Raw genomic sequence first — 18,062 nt, 5'->3', positions numbered from 1 at the left:
CAAACGGAATAAAATCTTCGGGAACGTGATTTTCTCACCGAACGTGATCTAGGAGACTTGGACCCTACTCCAAGGAACAAAAGAGGCGGTCACGAGGGTGGGGGCGCCCTCCTAGGGCGCGCCCCCCTGCCTCGTGGGCCCCTCGTTGCTCCTCCGGCGTACTTCTTCCTCCTATATATACACACGTACCCCCAAACGACCAGAACAGGAGCCAAAAACCTAATTCCACCGCCGCAACTTTCTGTATCCACGAGATCCCATCTTGGGGCCTGTTCCGGAGCTCCGCCGGAAGAGGACCGTCATCACGGAGGGCTTCTACATCATCCTAGCCCCTCCGATGAAGTGTGAGTAGTTTACCTCAGACCTTCGGGTCCATAGTTAGTAGCTAGATGGCTTCTTCTCTCTCTTTGAATCTCAATACAAAGTTCTCGCCCTCTCTTGTGGAGATCTATTCGATGTAATCTTCTTTTTGCGGTATGTTTGTTGAGACCGATGAATTGTGGGTTTATGATCAAGTCTATCTATGAATAATATTTGAATCTTCTCTGAATTCTTTTATGTATGATTGGTTATCTTTGCAAGTCTCTTCGAATTATCTGTTTGGTTTGGCCAACTAGATTGGTACTTCTTGCCATGGGAGAAGTGCTTAGCTTTGGGTTCGATCTTGTGGTGTCCTTACCCAGTGACAGAAGGGGCAGCAAGGCACGTATTGTATCGTTGCCATCGAGGATAACAAGATGGGGTTTATTTCATATTGCATGAATTTATCTCTCTACACCATGTCATCTTGCTTAAGGCGTTACTCTGTTTTTAACTTAATACTCTAGATGCATGTTGGATAGCGGTCGATGAGTGGAGTAATAGTAGTAGATGCAGAATCGTTTCGATCTACTTGTAACGGACGTGATGCCTATATACATGATCATGCCTAGATATTCTCATAACTATGCTCAATTCTGTCAATTGCTCAACAGTAATTTGTTCACCCACCGTAGAATACTTATGCTCTTGAGAGAAGCCACTAGTGAAACCTATGGCCCCCGGGTCTATTCTCATCATATCAATCTCCATCACTTTAATCTTGCTTTGCTTTTTACTTTGCCTTTACTTTTTACTTTGCATCTTTATACCAAAATACCAAAACTATTATATCTATCAGATCTCACTCTCGTAAGTGACCGTGAAGGGATTGACAACCCCTAATCGCGTTGGTTGCGAGTAGCTATCGCTTTGTGCAGGTACGAGGGACTTGAGCGTGGCCTCCTACTGGATTGATACCTTGATTCTCAAAAACTGAGGGAAATACTTACGCTACTCGGCTGCATCATCCCTTCCTCTTTGGGGAAAACCAACGCAAGCTCAAGACGTAGCAAGCACCGAGTTGTTCAGGCGCATTGCAGAGAAACTAGCGAGCCATGACCGTTTTTTTCAGCAAAGGAGGAATGTCGCCGGAGAGCTCGGGCATAGCACTTTTCAGAAGGTGATAGTCGCTTTGCGTATGTTGGCATACGGTATACCGGCTGATCTAGTTGATGACCACTTGGCTATGGGTGAGAGCCAAGCCATCATGTGTGTCAAGCGCTTCACAGTAGGAATTGTGCAAGTGTTTGGCGAGGAGTATTTGAGATATCCCAATGCTGAAGACGTCGCAAGGCTATTGGCGATGAACAAAGCTCGCGGCTTTCCTGGCATGCTTGGCTCAATAGATTGCATGCACTGGAGTTGGAAGAATTGTCCAAAGGCATGACATGGACAATTCCACGGCCAAAAAAAGAGTTCCACTATAATCCTTGAAGCGGCGGCCGATCAAGAGACTTGGATTTGGCATGCATTCTTTGGAATGCCTGGATTTTTGAATGACATCAATGTTGTCAAGCGGTCACCACTGATGAATAAGATTGCAAATGGTGAGTTGCCACCGGTGCAGTCTGTAGCAAATGGACGTACATACAACTATGGCTATTATCTAGCGGATGGTATCTATCCAAAGTGGCAAACCTTTGTCAAGCCGTTGAAAAAGCCAGAAGGTAAGAAAGAACTTGATTTTCGCAATGCTCAGGCGGTGGCTAGAAAAGATGTGGAGAGAGCTTTTGGGATTTTGCAAGCCCAAATTGCTATTGTGAGAGGACCGGCTAGATTTTGGGATCAGAAAATGCTTTGGTACATCATGCACGCTTGTGTGATCATGCATAACATGATCATCGAGAATGAGCGTGACCAAGATGTAGACTACTCTCAGTATGAGCTTTTGGGACATCCGGTGCGAGTGCGACGGAGGGCTGAAAGTGTGGCCCGTTTTGTTGCCTCCTATCATGTCATTCGACGTCCCGCAACGCATAATGATCTTCAGAAGGATCTCGTTAAGGAGTGGTGTGCATGGAATGGACGACAAAGAGCATCATGATTTGTGCGTTCGATATTGTATTGTTGAACTATTTGTTATGTTTAATTGCACTATTTGTTGTATTGAACGATAAACTGTTTGTTTGAGTTGTAATAACGAAATTAAACTATTTATTTGATTTATTTTTGTTTATGTTTGATCTTTTTGCTTCTATTTTCGAATGCATATATTGTTTGTGCGAGAGTCGCGCGCGCTGCATTTTTGCGCGCTGCTGGAGCGGCGCGCGCTGCATTTTAGCGCGGCTGTTGGAGCCAGCACTGCGCGCCACGTCAAACCAGACGATGGGCGCACGGCAAAGCTGTTTTTTACGCGCGGCGCGTTCGGCGCCTGTTGGAATGCTCTTAATTAAGAGCAGGCAATAGCAATATCCCATCAACAACAACCTTCCATGCGATATTCGTAGTTGCCGAACGGGGGGAGGGGAGGGACAGTTCGTGCTGGGTCGCGGACGCACGTGACAGCTGCAACCGAAGTGCTGTTGACGGTGCCGTGCGATCGATCGGTCGGTCGACGGGCCCATCGCCACAGCACCACCACTCCCGTTCCCGTCGTCGTCCCCGCCGCGCTGCGACGCAGCAGTCGTACGGCGCCGGCCACGCCAATAACTGCTCCCGCGCGGTGCACTTTGAGTCTTCCCGAAGGCTGCTACGTACTACCTGCCGGACGTCTCAGGCGATGTGACCGCGACAGGTAAGTACGTACGTCAAACCGGCCGGGGCACGGCGAGGTTGATCGTTTCTTCCGGCGCGGTACGTACGTACGCGTCCGGATCAGGCATGCATTAATTTGACCTAGACCTGGTCATGCATAGTAGTACTGGCACTCTGGTTAAGCACTGCACAGGAGTAGTCTTTATGATCTGCCATCTGCATGCATGCCTAGGCTAAGTTTCGTGTTTTGACCCTTTTCTGGAACCTATTCGAGATTTAACCTTAGTTTAAAAAAAATTCGAGATCTGACCCTTTTGCTACCGCCAGGGACCATGGCGATAGGTATAACAGCCTACCGTCAAGATCCCTGGCGGTAGGGTTGCATGCCCTACCGTCAAAAACCTCCTAAGTATTGAACACAGTGCGTGCTCGTGCCTATCGTCAAGCACGCTGGCAGCAGAGTTGTGCAGGCTACCGGCAGCCCGGTTGACGGTAGTGATGTTTCCTACCGCCAAAGTCCCCGACGGTAGGCTGTTAGACCCTACCGCCATGGACTCTGGCGGTAGCAAAAAGGATCAGATCTCGAAATTTTTTCAGACTAGGGTCAAATCTCGAATAGTTTTTAAAAAGTGGTCAAAACATGAAAATTTGCCGCATGCCCAACCTACACCCGCACAACAGAACTGTTCTACTATTAGCTGGTGTAGCGAGCCGAGTTATGTAGCCCGCCGCCAAGCTGGGTCGGTGTCATGCGTGGCTCACGGTTGGCTGCCCGGCAGGCCGGCCGGGCGAGAGGCCGGCGATGGAGCTGACTTGCCTTTGGTTCAAAGCTATCCCCGGCCCGTTTCCCGGCTTAATGGCAGGCATCAATCTCCATTTGTGGCGACGTTGACGACTTGAATGCAAAATGCAGTGCAGTTAGCGACGCTAATGAGTTTTGAATGCGAAATGTTAATGCAATTAAACGATAGGGGACACGGGTCGAATGCGTGCCTCGTACTCCACTCTTTTTTGCTTGGATTCTTGATAAACTTCTTTTTATAGTAGTACAAAGAAATAAGCCACTTACAATAGACAAAACTTGGTTTGCTAAAAAAAACAAAGAAACAAGCTTGACGGAAAAAGTGGATTGTTGTAGCTAACCGCGCCCCCAACGCGGCTCGGGATGACGCCGCAATCATAGTCTGGTACTCTTCCCGCCCGGCTGTGTCGGGGATCACCAGACGAACACGGCTGAGGAGGCCCAGACCCTCCCCTGCTTCTCCTGTTCCTGGCTCTCCTCCCTCTGGTGGCAGTCGCATTGAACTGCCTCTATCTAGATTGTCGCCGGCGTTCGAGCCGCCTCCATTGAGGAGGAAGTCGGCTTCATGCACAACATCGAGGCAACCGAGTTTTTGGACAATGAAGAAAGAAGAAACTGACGGGTGGGCCCTCATTCAATTTAACATTTCAGTCTAATAGTATTAATATTTGGCTTGGATTCTTGATAAACTTCTTTTTTTATAGTAGTGTAAAGAAATAGCCACTTACAATAGACAAAACTTGGTTTGCCAAAAACATAAAGAAAAAAGCTTGATGGAAAAAGTGGATTGTTGTAGCCGATCGCGCCCCCAACGCGGCTCGGGATGACGCGGCTAGTCCAGTACTCTTCCCGCCCGGCCGTGTCGATCACCAGACGAGCGCGGCTGAGGAGGCCCAGACCCTCCCCTGCTTCTCCTGTTCATGGTTCTCCTCCCTCTGGTGGCAGTCGCATTGAGCCGCCTCTCTCTAGATTGTCGCCGGCGTTCGAGCCGCCCCCATTGAGGAGGAAGTCGGCTTCATCCACAACATCGAGGCAACCGAGTTTTTGGACAACGAAGAAAGAAGAAACTGACGGGTGGGCGCTCATTCAATTTAACATTTCAATCTAACAGTATTAATACTTGGCTTGGATTCTTGATAAACTTCCTTTTATAGTAGTGTAAAGAAATAGCCACTTACAATAGACAAAACTTGGCTTTCTAAAAACACAAAGAAAAAAGCTTGATGGAAAAAGTGGATTGTTGTAGCCGACCCCCCCCCCCCAACGCGGCTCGTGATGACGGCACGATCCTAGTCCAGCTGCCGGCATGTCGGGATCACCCGCTCGAGCGCGGCTGAGGGAGCCCCCCCCCCCCCCCCCCCCCCCATGTTTCTCTTGTTCCTGGCTCTCCTCCCTCCGGTGGCAGCCGCGTTGAGCCGCCTCTGTCTAGATTGTCGCCAGCGTTTGAGCCGCACCCATTGAGGAGGAAGTCGGTGTCATCCACAACATCGAGGCAACCGAGATTTTGGACAGCGAAGAAAGCGGAGAAAGAAGAAACTAGCGGGTGGGCCCTCATTCAATTTAACATTTTAATCTAAGAGTATTAATATTTACTGCCTTCTCACCCTGGCAAGTGGACCCGACCTATCATAATCAGGGTGAAACTTAACCAAACCGGCCATCAGGAGCTTTTTGCAATAAACTTACAAAAAAGTGGTAGGTATCAGCCAAGATTTTGAAAGTGTGGTATTTTGTGTGTGTCCTAACCCCAATTGTAGTAGTTTTATGCTATTTACTCAAAGATCTTATGTACATTTTGAGATAAATTCACATGAAAGAAAGATATTTTCCCCTCCCTTGCTAGTGACAGGAGAATGAAGTTGGGGTTTCCCTTTCCTCCCTTGGCCACTCTAATGGCGGCGAGAGGGAGGGGGAACCGAGAGACCAGAGTGTTCGCTTTGCTTCATGGGGCGTCGTTTTGGTGGAGGTCGGATGCCCGTATAAATAATGGATCCATCACTCTCACCCCTCCTTGGCGATGATGCTGGGATGAGCAAGGCGGGTGGCCAACCTATCTACGGATCCGACAGTTTTCTTGACCACCTTGTCTCGCCAACGGGGATGACATCTCTTACGGTGTGCTGGTCCAACTGGATTGCATAACGTGTCGTGCAAAACATGGTCTAGCCAGCTTCTGATATAAATAAGCGGTAGTGGCGTGCCTTCGACTCACTCCAATAGGTTAGATTGTTAGGTGCTCCTTGGAACTGGATGTAATTTCTGGTTTCTTTGGATAGCTTTGTACTTCAGTTGGTCCTTGAATATAGATTGGGAAAGGGGGAGGGTGCTTTTTGAATAAAAACACATGTACTCCTAATAAATAGGTTCTCCCAGCCTAGTCTCTGTTCTGGTGGTGCGTCTAGCATCGTCGGTCGGCTTATGAAGGTGTGTCTCCAGTGGATCTATCGTTGGTGGATTTGCTCGGATCTTGTCGTAGTTTGTCTATGTTCGTGCGTCTTCAGATTGGATCCTTTCGATCAATGCTACTCTTCAATGGCGGCGATTGATGTTCTCTGGTGCACTGGTCCTATGGGGCCTTAGCACGACGAACTCCCGATTGTGTACTACAACAAGGTTTGCCTGGCTCCAGCGAGGAACGGGCGACGACGGCGACATGGCTTCGGCTCATTTTAGTATTTCTAGTCGTCGCTAGGTGGTCTACGGATCTGAATGTATTTTTTATTATTTCTATTATTCGATGTACTATCATGATTGAAGAGGAATATATTGGAAGTTTTTGGCAAAATAAATAAATAAATAAATATACTAATAATTATAAAAGAAAAATTGGCTTGACTCCACTCTCGTCCAAAAACGACAGCTTATACTACGACGCGATATTTGGAAAGGTATGTATCCTGATGAGTACCTGTCCCAAAATAGAAAAGGAAAACACAATAATCCAAAACGGTGGCAAGCCACATCTACACCCGGTGAACAGTAAACTAGACAATTAAAAAAAAACTGAATTTTTAGGCATTTAAGATGCTCATGTGCGCAAGATGCGTGTAAATTTTGGTGCATTTAGACATATGAGGAGCTTGTACAAACAAAACAAAATCGGATCCGAATAGTGTTGTTTTTCAAAGTTTTTCAGACGCCCAAAATTTGTATTTTTAGACGAGCCTGGGTGCGGGGTGCAGAATAGTCGCTCTCAGGAAACCCTGGGCTTCAACTTACGTGCGTACATGGTCAGAGTAGTCTACGTGCATCGTCGTAGTCAGTGTCTTTTTGCGAGATAGAAGCGTACGTTGTTGCACCGCGCGTGCCTTCAATGCTTTTGACCCTAGCATCCAATAGTCTCATCCCTTCTGTTCCGTTCCGGGTAGCTAGCTAGCTTGCAATCACACACTACTAGCTCTAGCTCTAGCTGCCCGATGGTCTCTCCCATGTTACGTGTCTGGACCGGCCTCTCTCCTGATCCGTACTATCTTTCAACATCATGTATATGTGCCGAATTGCTGACACATACTCCATGCATGTATGTCTGCAAATTAATCACGTTTTGCAACAGTTAGTGAAAGTAATCATCAAGTGAACAAAAGGACTAGTAGCTTGATCGAGGTCCCAGTACGTTGCTGCACTTCTGCATCGATATAATTCATGATTATCAAACCGAACGTGAGATGCAAAATTAGGCTAGCCCTCGACCGATTCCTTCTCCCCCATCAATCAACTAACTTTCTGTACCGATATGCATTGCATGGACCAACGTACCGCAAGAGCATCGTCCTGATTTCCCATCATGGCAGAGGTAGCAAATAATGCTGTGGTACATCATCTTGTCATCAAGAAACAATCAATTAATCTTGCATGCATGCATGCAGTCCTTGAAAGTTATTAAGCATCACCTAATTTTGTACTCGGTTCAAAGTCAAGGAAACGGAACAGGATCAAGCAAAATCACCACCACCCATCAGTAGTACAGTAGGTAGTACCACTAGATAGATACGGCTCCAAGTGCAACAATGCACGAGCTCATCAGAATCAATCAGGTACACACGCACGCACGCACGCATGCATGCATGCATAATTTACAACGACTCTTGGTACTAACACTACGCTAACATGCAACTACTGCTCACGTACGTGCGCAAGCATCCTCTCCGTGCTGATGCTAAGCTAGATCATATCCTCTTCGTTCATCAATTATAGATAGATATATCAGTACCATGCAAAAAAGTCAATTAATAACAAGCAAAGGGCGCCGAATCGACCGATGGATCACTGTCAGGGCAAGCTGGAAGCTCGATCTCTCTCGATCAATGGCGGTTGGAGTTGTTATTGCTGTTGTCGCTGTGGGCGAAGGACGGCGGCATCAGCATGTCCTGCAGCAGGCCGTAGTCCTGCGCCATCAGGTGCTCCATCCGCAGCGGATCGGCACTACTGCTGCTGACAGTATGGGTACTGTTCCCCGTCGTACCTCCGGCCATGGCGGCGGCCAGGCCACGATCAGCGGGAGGCGCCTGCATGTGGCCGCTCGCCATGGCGTTCGCCTGCCGCATCGCCATCCCTGCAGCGGCGACCTGCTGCTGGTGCTGCATGGCCGCGTGCTGCTGCTGCAGGAAGCTGCCGAGCGCGTCGCCGGGGCGGAAGGCGCCGGGCGGCGCCGGCATCCGGAACATGCCGGGGTGGATGAGCCCGTGGCCGCCATGCGCGTGGGCGTGCGCGGCGAGCAGGTGGTTGGCGCCGCGGAGCGTGGCGGGGATGGGGTGGGTGTGCTTGCCCTCGTAGGTGGTGATCACCACGGCGGCGTCCTGGTACGACCGCTCCACCCGCTTCTTCACCGGGCACTTCTGCGTCGTGCACCGGTAGTAGCTCCTGCATCATCATCCAAAAGGTTGCACCGGGCACTTCTACGCAGTTAGCCGCATGCAAACATCGCACTGTGCATCGTAACCCTAATCCATTTTGGAGTACTATGTAGGTACCTTGGGAAGGGGCTGTTCTTGACGGCCTTCTGGCCGTACTTGCGCCAGCGGTAGCCGTCCTCGAGGTGGTCAACCTCGCTCTTGGTCATGAACGCGAACCGCGCCTGCCGCGGCCGCTTCTCCCCCTTGACCCTCGCCGCCCCTTTCCCCTTCGCCGCCCTGCAATTAATCAGCTCCCGATCGGTCAATCTTATACAACTTGTAACCACAGATACTACCAAGAAATCAAATCAAAGTGCACTAGCACAAAGCAAACGATTGATCTAGCCATTGTGCATCACATGGTACGGAGAAATCATGCCATGCATATGCATGTTTGTTCATACTAGAGAGATTATATTAGTTAGTTAGTTGCATGGTCCGTTCAAACATAGTGGCTGTACGTACGTATACATGTCTAAGTAGGTGCGTGTGTGTACGGCACAGCCGGCGCACGCATACATACTGCATGCATACACACATGGATGATTTAGGTTCACACCGTACACCAACTAGCCTGGTCTTTCTCTTTTGTTTGCTACTACTACAGTAGTAATAGTTCTTGTTTGTACTCATGGATATGGATGGATTTGGCTATCGATCCATCATGCTTGTATGGTCACTCGCACAAGTACATCACGATGTGACCATAGAAGCTGTGAAGTAATTTTCCATGAAAATGAACTCTCAAGTGATCGGTGTTAGTAGCTTAGATATCTGATGGTTGATGGATCAATCGGAGTATCTTTAGGACCTAGCCAGAATCTCTTAAGTCATTTCCTAATTAACGTGATATTGTTGGTGGATTAATTAACAAGGACGCAGCAGGGTTGGTGCAGTCAAATTCGAAGACTTGAAAGTAGTGGATGTCGATGAACACAAGATATGAAGAAATCATGAAAGGAAGAAAAGACGGTCTAATCAAAAAGCTGTGGGCATATATATATGCAGCAACAACCATTCATCAACCTTTTGCAGCTGATCGAACCCTAAAGTTCAAGCTCTTTTTGCTCCAGTGGTACTAGTACAATTTTGTATTCGATCTAGGACCAACAGGTTAGCTGGTGGGAAACCCTAGAAACAGATCGAGTTCATACGGTGCATTGACCGAATAGAAGACGAGATTATAGAATGGAATGGAAAGGATCGAACACATGCACGCTGCATGGTAGATCTAATTAAATCGGATCGATCAACTGGCTTAACTAATATATATCCACCCAGCTATATATCTGGTATGAACTGGTTAATGATTCTAGTATTATCCAGTGGAAAGGGGATTGGCTAGCCCGGCCGGTTGGAAAATTTTGGATCAGTGAAGAACAACTCAACAAGCTACCAACAAGAACAATCGAACGTGAACGAACAAAATCTAGCACATAGCAGATGAGAATCATCAGTGAAGTGTATGCTGTATGCAGATCAATCAACCTCTAGGTATCTGATCTAGAACTCCAAGCCAAGATCAATCAGGTAAAGTTTTTGCAAGAAATCAAATCAGATCTTACCCTTTCTTGGTCTTGTCCGCTTCTCCATCGGCCGCCGCCTGCTTGCTCTCGTCGTCGCCCTCGCCCTCCTCCTGCTTGCACTTCCCGGCCTCGTCCTCCACCGCGCCGCCGCTGCCGCCGACCCCGGCCTCGCTCGACGTGGACGACACCGACACGCTGTGCGCCGTCCCGCCGGGCCCGCCGCCAGGCACAACAACAGCGCCAGCGGCACCGTCGCTCGCCAGCATCTCCCTCTTCACCTCCTCGACGCCGCCGACGCCGCCGGCCGGCGAGCCGATGAAGTCCCTGGCGAACGCGTCGTCGTAGTCCATCCCCGGCGTCTGCAGGTAGTCGGCGAAGAACCACGGCGTCTGCGGCTGCATCAGCATCATGGGCGACGGCGAGGCGGCGTCGGCCGGCCGCTGCGCGAAGAGCGAGGCCAGCTCGTCGAAGTCACCCGACAGGTGGCGGCGGTGCTGGTCATGGCTCGCGCCCGACATGGATGGATGGGTAGATGGATAGATCGGAGCTGGAGCTAGCTAGCTCGATCGATCGGATCGAAGTCCCGGTGGCCTTCTTGGTTCTTGCCGTACTAGCGGATGTGTAGAGGTGGCGGTGCAGTGGAGGGGGAAGGCAAGGGGAGGAGAGGGGTGTGTGTGAGGGTCTGAGGAGGGAAAGAGAGGAAGCTTAGCTAGCACGACGAGTAGAAGGCTTGGGCTAGTGTGTGATTGTGTGCGGGGAAAGATGGATGGATGAATAGGTGGTTGGGTGGGGGTGCATGGTCAAGGCCTTCTTCTTCTTTATTTCTTTCTTCTTGCGGGGAAAGTGCTTCTCCATCCGGAATGGTTCTACTTAACTATTCATTTGCTTCGTCAATTGGAGATGCACACTTGCTCGGATTTTTGGGGTCTCACGTGCTAGTTTTTTACTAGAGTAGGTTTTACCAATTCAAAATGTCGAATGTCACTAATTCAACCGCTATTAAACGTAGTTTTTAGTTCACCACGGTGCATGAAACCTAGAGGAATATTTCAGTTTTAATAGGAAAACAAATGAAGATTAGCAGTCAAATTTGTTGGGAGGCGACATGGTGAAGAACGGGTAGCATAGCATCAGTGCACACTCCAAGTGGTAATTAACACTGGGCAAGGCCGTACGGACGAGTGCGAGGTCGCACACGGCTCTCCTCTTCCCGACGAGTCAACCATGGATGACGGCCACGCACCGGCGGGCAGCCGGTCAAACCCGCGCGCCAGGTCAACCCGTTCAGACCAGACACGTGTCCGCCTCCGCTTTGACCCTGGCCCCGCCCCGTGGCCCACGACGGGCCACGTCTGGGATGGCGCGAGCGTGACGCCGCCACCGTGCATGACGGGCGGGATCCTCGGCCGTCCGATGCTGATCTCAGGGCTGCGGGTCTCCGGCGGTGGAACGGAACGGGACAGGACGGGCCAGCCGTCGATCTCGATCACGAGGGGAGGAGGGCTGGTCGCGGGCGGGCCGACCATGCGACGGCGACTTCCTGCATGGCCCTCTTCTTGCCAGCAAAGAGCGTGCGTACGTTGGTCTCGGGCGCCGGCGCGCGCGGCCGGGACGGACGGCGGCCACGGCGACGGATGCATGCCCACCGTGTAAACTTCCACGTGCGCCGACTGATTTATCGAGCGTGCACGCTCCACCGCCGGTGCATATGTTTCCGATCCTTACTTATACGATGCTCAAAGATAAAATTATTTGTTACTACAAGAGGAGTAGTACGTTTTTTTCGGAAACTAAAAATCTGACAGCAGATTTTTACCATTTGGGGGTGAACGCGCTCAGCACCGTTGGATGACGAGCACAAACCTTGAAGTAGGGAAGGGTGTCATGTTAGCCAAAAAAAAGTGCGATGGAGCGGGTTTTGATGCGAAAAAACCTTTTTTTTTGTTCTTTCACCCCTTATCCTCTTAGCCAGAACAGCTCCACTACCCCTTTCCCTCTCATCTCCCCACTCGATTTCTCTTCTCACTGGCGATCCCTGGGGTTGATGATGCGGCGACCTCAACAGATCCGTTGATTCTCCATGCGACGAGTAGGTGTTGGCACGGGAAGCATGTGGCGGTGGCAGAGGAGCCATGGTTTGGGAGCTGCACATGGAGCTCTAGCGCGAGCGCGGCAGCCCGTCACCATTATACGCTGTGGGAAGGGAGGTTGAGTCGAGGATAAGGAGGCTGTTGGAAGAGGAAATGTGGTTGCCGAAGAAAGAGGGGAAGCAGCCACCAGCCGGCCTCGCAAGCGAGCCACGTGGTCTTCCCGGTGGCACAGTTTGCCTGCTTGCAGCTGCTCCAGGAGGTGCGGCAGTCCCCAAGGGAGCATGCGTGATGTGGTCAGGAGAACAGGCCTGCAGGCGGCGTAGGTGTGGCGGCCTGATAGGGATACGAGGAATCGTAAGGGCGACAACATGATGGCGCCGGCGGACATGATTCTCGGCTTGCTGGTGACAGGATCAAGATGGACCTGGAGGGGGGGGTTGATTAGGTACAATTACAAATTTTAATTTCTATTTAGCAATTTTACGTAATTAAATGGAATATGAAAGTGAGCCTAACAATTGAATAGGCGATTCAAGGGTTAACAATATATTCAACAACAACAACAACAACAACTAGTAGAGAGGCAAGCAAGAACAATATGATATTAGTAAAGATAAGAAGACAAATAGTCACAAGTAGAGAGTTAGGGTTAGGGATAACCGAAACTCTAGAGATAAAGATGTATCCCGGTGTTCACTTCCTTGGAGGGAAGCTAGTCACCGTTGAAGGGACAAATGTTACCACGAAGGCTCACCCTATTCTCCCCTTGAGATATCACCATGAAGGCGATTCTCAACCCCAAGTGGTAGACCTTGAGGCGGTCTCCAAACCTTCACAAATTTTCCAGGGGTAATCACAACAATCTATTCCTCTCCGAAGAACTCCTACCATCTAGAAGTCTCCAACCTCCAAGAGTAACAAGAACAAGGAGGGAAAGTTCAAGAATCACTCAAATCAAGAAGTCCTTTGGTCAAGAGAGGGGGAAGGAGTGGAACTATCACTTGGTGGAAATCCATCAAGAACTCTCACAGATCATTCCAGGATCTTGGATTTGGTGCAGGAGGAAGTGAGAGGGAGCACTTGGTGTTCTAGGGTTCTTTCAAAGTGGGTATTCCACCCTTTCCCGGAGTGGGATACGGGTATATATAGTCCGACCAAATATGGTCGTTTGATTGTAAAACAGTCTGTAAGTACCCGATACCCCGTGGTTGTAAAGTGCACACAGCTATACGTAGAACACAGTGAAAACAAAACTTGGGGGGGGGGGCATTCGGTATATACAGGACATCTAGTGGCATATGTGGTCACTAGACATCCGGTGGGTACTAGAAGTCTGGACTGGAGTGCATGCTCTCTGGATAGGTGGGTACCGGATTTCTCGTAAGTAGCGGACATCCGGTGGCATAAGTAGAAGCCGAACATCCGGTATGGACCAGAATTCCGGACTTCAATAAGGTGCTCTGGTTAGGTGAAGGTGAGACCGGACATCAGGTGATGTACCGGACATCCGGTGCAGTGATGATGTACTGTACATCCAATGTATACTAGACATCCGGTGGCATAGATAACACTTGTTATGGTTTAATTGGCCTGTATGAGATATTGGTGAAGAAAAGGATCATGGATAGTTGCATGCGCATGGGGGTCATATGAGCATTAGATAGAAGTGGGAAACACATATCAGTGGAAGTGGAATATGTTCGAAACCGCGATCATGAGCTTATCTTTTTATGCGACCTCATCAATCCCCTCTTAATAGTGCGGGAGCACTATACTAGAGAATAAAAGGAAAAGGCATTATATATTTAAATGGGTCCATGACGAGCTGCTCTAAATCTAACATATGTAGGTCGCCTATGAACCGACGGGCGGTCCCTGGTGACCGCGTCTACTATGAGAGTGGGTGCCCAAGGAGCAGGCCTACTTCAAGGTCATCTTCTCCGGTGGCTAAACCGGGTGTCATGAGGACAACATCCGCGCCACAGAGGTACACCGATTTTGCCTCCAGCTACGGATAGCCGGGTTCACATGTTTAACATCTCTTTGTGGCCATTGAACACCGTATTGTTTGCTAGCTTAGCCCGCATTGATTTAGCACTTGGAGACATTCAAGAGATTCTTCAGTAACCTCCTCCTATGATCCTATTGTTCCCTGTTTCTGCCAGATCATGGCCATTGTCGCCGAACTTTGTAACCAACGCTTAGCATATGTATCTTTTTCTTGTAATTCATGAGGTGCGTCAGGGAACAATGGACACTAGAACATGCAAGAGTCCAGTCGCCAAAGTAACTTCCTGAAGAGGACTAAAGTATGCATTTAGAACTGAGCTCCATATCTTGGAATTTCAGTATTTAGTATTTACAACATCTGTATAATAGCCATGACAACTTCACATATGTTTTTTTGCCATGGCACCTTTAGGTTTTTGGTAGATCTACCTTCATTACACAACAAATTTATTTGCGGTATAGCTACTAAACTATACATGGCAAACTTTCTTATTTTTTTGCCATGTGCATTTGAAGTTATATACTAGATTTTGAACAACTATGCATATATGTCATTTCCAGTCGGTTGCTATGTTTCTTCTAGTGAACGAAAAATCCTGAAGTTGCCATCTTTTTAAGAGAACATTTTCCCTAAACTTCCAATGTGCAAATGAAAATCTTTTGGCAAATTCATATGGCACCATAATGTAATTTTCCATTGCTAATTGTTCATGGAAAATTTAGTTTATGGATCATGGCAAATCTTATTTATGAACCATGGAAAACTTAGTTTAGGGATCATGGCAAATTTAGCTTTAGATCATGAATTTTTTGTGAGCATTGCAAATTTGGTTTATGTATCATGGCAACTAGTGAGGCTTTGATCTTCAAAACAAGACAATTTGTTGCAATTTATTTGTATTGTTCCTTTTTCCCCATGGCATTTAAGTATTTTTTATTTCATAAGGCATTGCAAAATGTGAAAGCATGGAAATTTTGTTGTGTTTTGTTGTGTTTTAGTTTTTATGTAGTTTTTACCATGGATCAGAACAACTTTTACTTTTCTTGTAAAATGACATTTGTGGCATGCCCTTTTTAGTGGCTTTTTTTCATAATATTTATGATTTCTCTTTTTCTACTTGGCAAAGTTTTGTGTTTACAACATGGCAAAATATATGGGTTTTTATTCCATACTATCAATGGCAGTTTTTTATTGACAATTTTTGCAAATTCATGCTATCCGTCATGGCAAATTATTTTTACTTTGATGGCAAGAGGTTATTTATTTACTTTTCATTTTTTACTGAAATTAGCAAGAAGAGACAAATTATCTAGGTTCCACTGCACATTGAGCCAAGATCGAACATAATTCGAGAGAAGATTTTTGCAAGAAAACACATCTAATAAGGATATGCTCAGTATTTTCATTCTCTTCACTAAGAAAACATGCGGCGCTAGGCATGTGGTTGCATTGCAAAATCTGATCATTCTCGGGTAGGCGACCCCTAATAACTTGCCAAGGAAAAATCATAATATTAAGGGGGACACGATCTTGCCATATGCCCATAATCTTTCGACTACATTTGCCTTGGATAGTCTCGGTTATAAGGATCTAATGGAGAATTTTATAGAGGACGAATGGGACCAAACAATCTCGTCCTCTGAGAGGAGGGAACAAGGCAGTAAGGGACGGCCAATCAACCAACTCATACGAGCAGAGGGAGCGATATAAATCAAGGTCCCAATTTTTAGCACTCGGCTCAGAAACAGTAATCTCTGGATTCGAACCATAAGAGAAGTGATCAATGTACAAGTTTGTAAAGGGGCCCTCGCCATACCACCGGTCCAACCAAAACCGTGTGGTGGTATCATTGCCATCAGAAAGCGCAATGTGGGATCTAAATTCGTTGCGGATATTAACATTCGCTTTCCATAACTGCGAACCCACTCTAGGCTTAACATTAAGGGGACTCTGATAGAGAAATATTTACCTTTGATCCACTCTCAGCAAAGAGGATAAGAGTCATATTGAGAGATCTTCCATCGCCACTTCACCATGAGGAACTAGGTCATGATAGAGCTGTTAATAACCCCAAGTCCCCAAGATTTTTGAGCCTGCATATGTGTTTCCATTTTTTATAATGCAAGGCTGGAGCTTTGACGATTAAAAAGACAAAATACAGAATGACCTGGTTTATAAGGGAACTAGAGACGATACCTGCGCGTTCCTGCGGGAGTTGGTGCAATTATTTTATTGTGCATTGTCACTATAAAACTTTAGCATTTGAATTAGTCATATGAGAACTGAAACTAAAGTGCATATAATTTATTATGTTTGATTATTAGCTAATTCTACAATATTTATAGAATTTAGCAACATGCATGCTACATATTAAGTTGTTATTTTTCATGCATAGTGGCATTGTGAGTTGGCATAGTTGCATGTTGAGAGACCTAAATTTAGTGAGAGATTTATGCATGATGAGTTGGCATAGTTGCATGTTAAGATAATTGAGTAAGTGGGGATCAACTATTCATGTGTTTCTCAGAGTTGGCATACTTGGCATGGTGTGTTTCTCGTTGTGTTTGTATCCTCTTAATGCTTCATTCTAAGTCAATAAATCCATCAATTGTCGAAAAAATGGTGACCAACAAAGATCAGCGAGCTCCAGCCAAGGTGGGAGTCCTTAGCTTATAGTTAAGTCAGCATATCCAGTTACCAACCATATTAGTAACACTTAGGTGTCACATAGATTAGATGCCACACTGCACGAGTAAAATGACGGTAAAAAAATGCTTACTCATGTAATGATGGCTGCAAAATTGAAATTTTGGTCAATCCCGGCCAATGCCACTATATATAGTTAATTATGACATATCGACGCATATATGATAGAAAGATTCTCACATCTAACAGAATCTCAAGGTAATTAAACTGACTATTTGAATTAGGACATCAGTCGAAATGAATGACACATTCATCGATTCGACACATATGACTTGGTCTTGACACAACACAGCCACATTTCTACGAGTCAAAGTTATTTTAAGCTGATCATGCTTACTCAACATTCAACAACCATGTCAATAGTGAGATTTCAAGATTGCAACAAAATTGACATGCAAATATATAACTTGAATTCATAGTTGGTAATCCACAGACATCTACACCACATATAGTCAAGCGTTGAAGCCCATCAACGCCTGGTCTGAATGCAAATGCTTCATCAGTCAAGGCACTATACTAACCCGCAAAGAGATTCAGAGTAGTTGAGACGCGGACATGGCTGGCATACCACTTGAAGATCTATTGATCGATGAATTATAGTATAGGGGCACTACGATGGAGTAGGAATCTTTGCCACTGTTTAGTAATTCGGCGGTTTGCCAAGAGTCTTCGGCATTGCTGTTGTCAGACAAAACACATAAACAGCTGCAACTTGCAATTGCAACCGGCCAAACCAGAGTCAAATGCAGATCTGCATCAGACGCAGCAGGGTCACTGGTGTCCACAAATTAAAAATGACACAGCAACTTCTTCTAGAGAAAAGAAAGGATAATACTTTATTTAGTGACATGATCGATGCGACCTGGTAGCTAGCTCGGTTGATAATATGTTTACGCACATGAACACAACAGCATGCGAGTCAAACGGCAGAGCAAACTGCCAAGCTGCAAACCCATATGGTACCCTTATTTTAGTGCTCAA

The 18,062-nt window shown here is 47.2% G+C and overlaps 1 protein-coding gene across 1 annotated transcript; it reads right to left on the bottom strand.

Annotated features, from left to right (window-relative positions):
* Positions 1–7,818: 7,818 nt before the first annotated feature.
* On the bottom strand, positions 7,819–11,047 carry LOC125539018 (WRKY transcription factor 28-like). The gene is made up of 3 exons (XM_048702376.1): positions 10,314–11,047; positions 8,827–8,985; positions 7,819–8,716 (listed from the first exon to the last, which is right to left on the bottom strand). The coding sequence occupies exons 1-3, from the start codon at positions 10,790–10,792 to the stop codon at positions 8,158–8,160; spliced, it is 1,197 nt and encodes a 398-aa protein (XP_048558333.1). The 5' UTR covers positions 10,793–11,047; the 3' UTR covers positions 7,819–8,157.
* Positions 11,048–18,062: the final 7,015 nt, after the last annotated feature.

Source organism: Triticum urartu, chromosome 1 (assembly GCF_003073215.2).
Source record: "Triticum urartu cultivar G1812 chromosome 1, Tu2.1, whole genome shotgun sequence".
Lineage (NCBI taxonomy): Eukaryota > Viridiplantae > Streptophyta > Magnoliopsida > Poales > Poaceae > Triticum > Triticum urartu.
The sequence above is the reverse complement of the archived record's forward strand: the minus strand, read 5'-3'. Positions and strand labels throughout refer to the sequence as shown.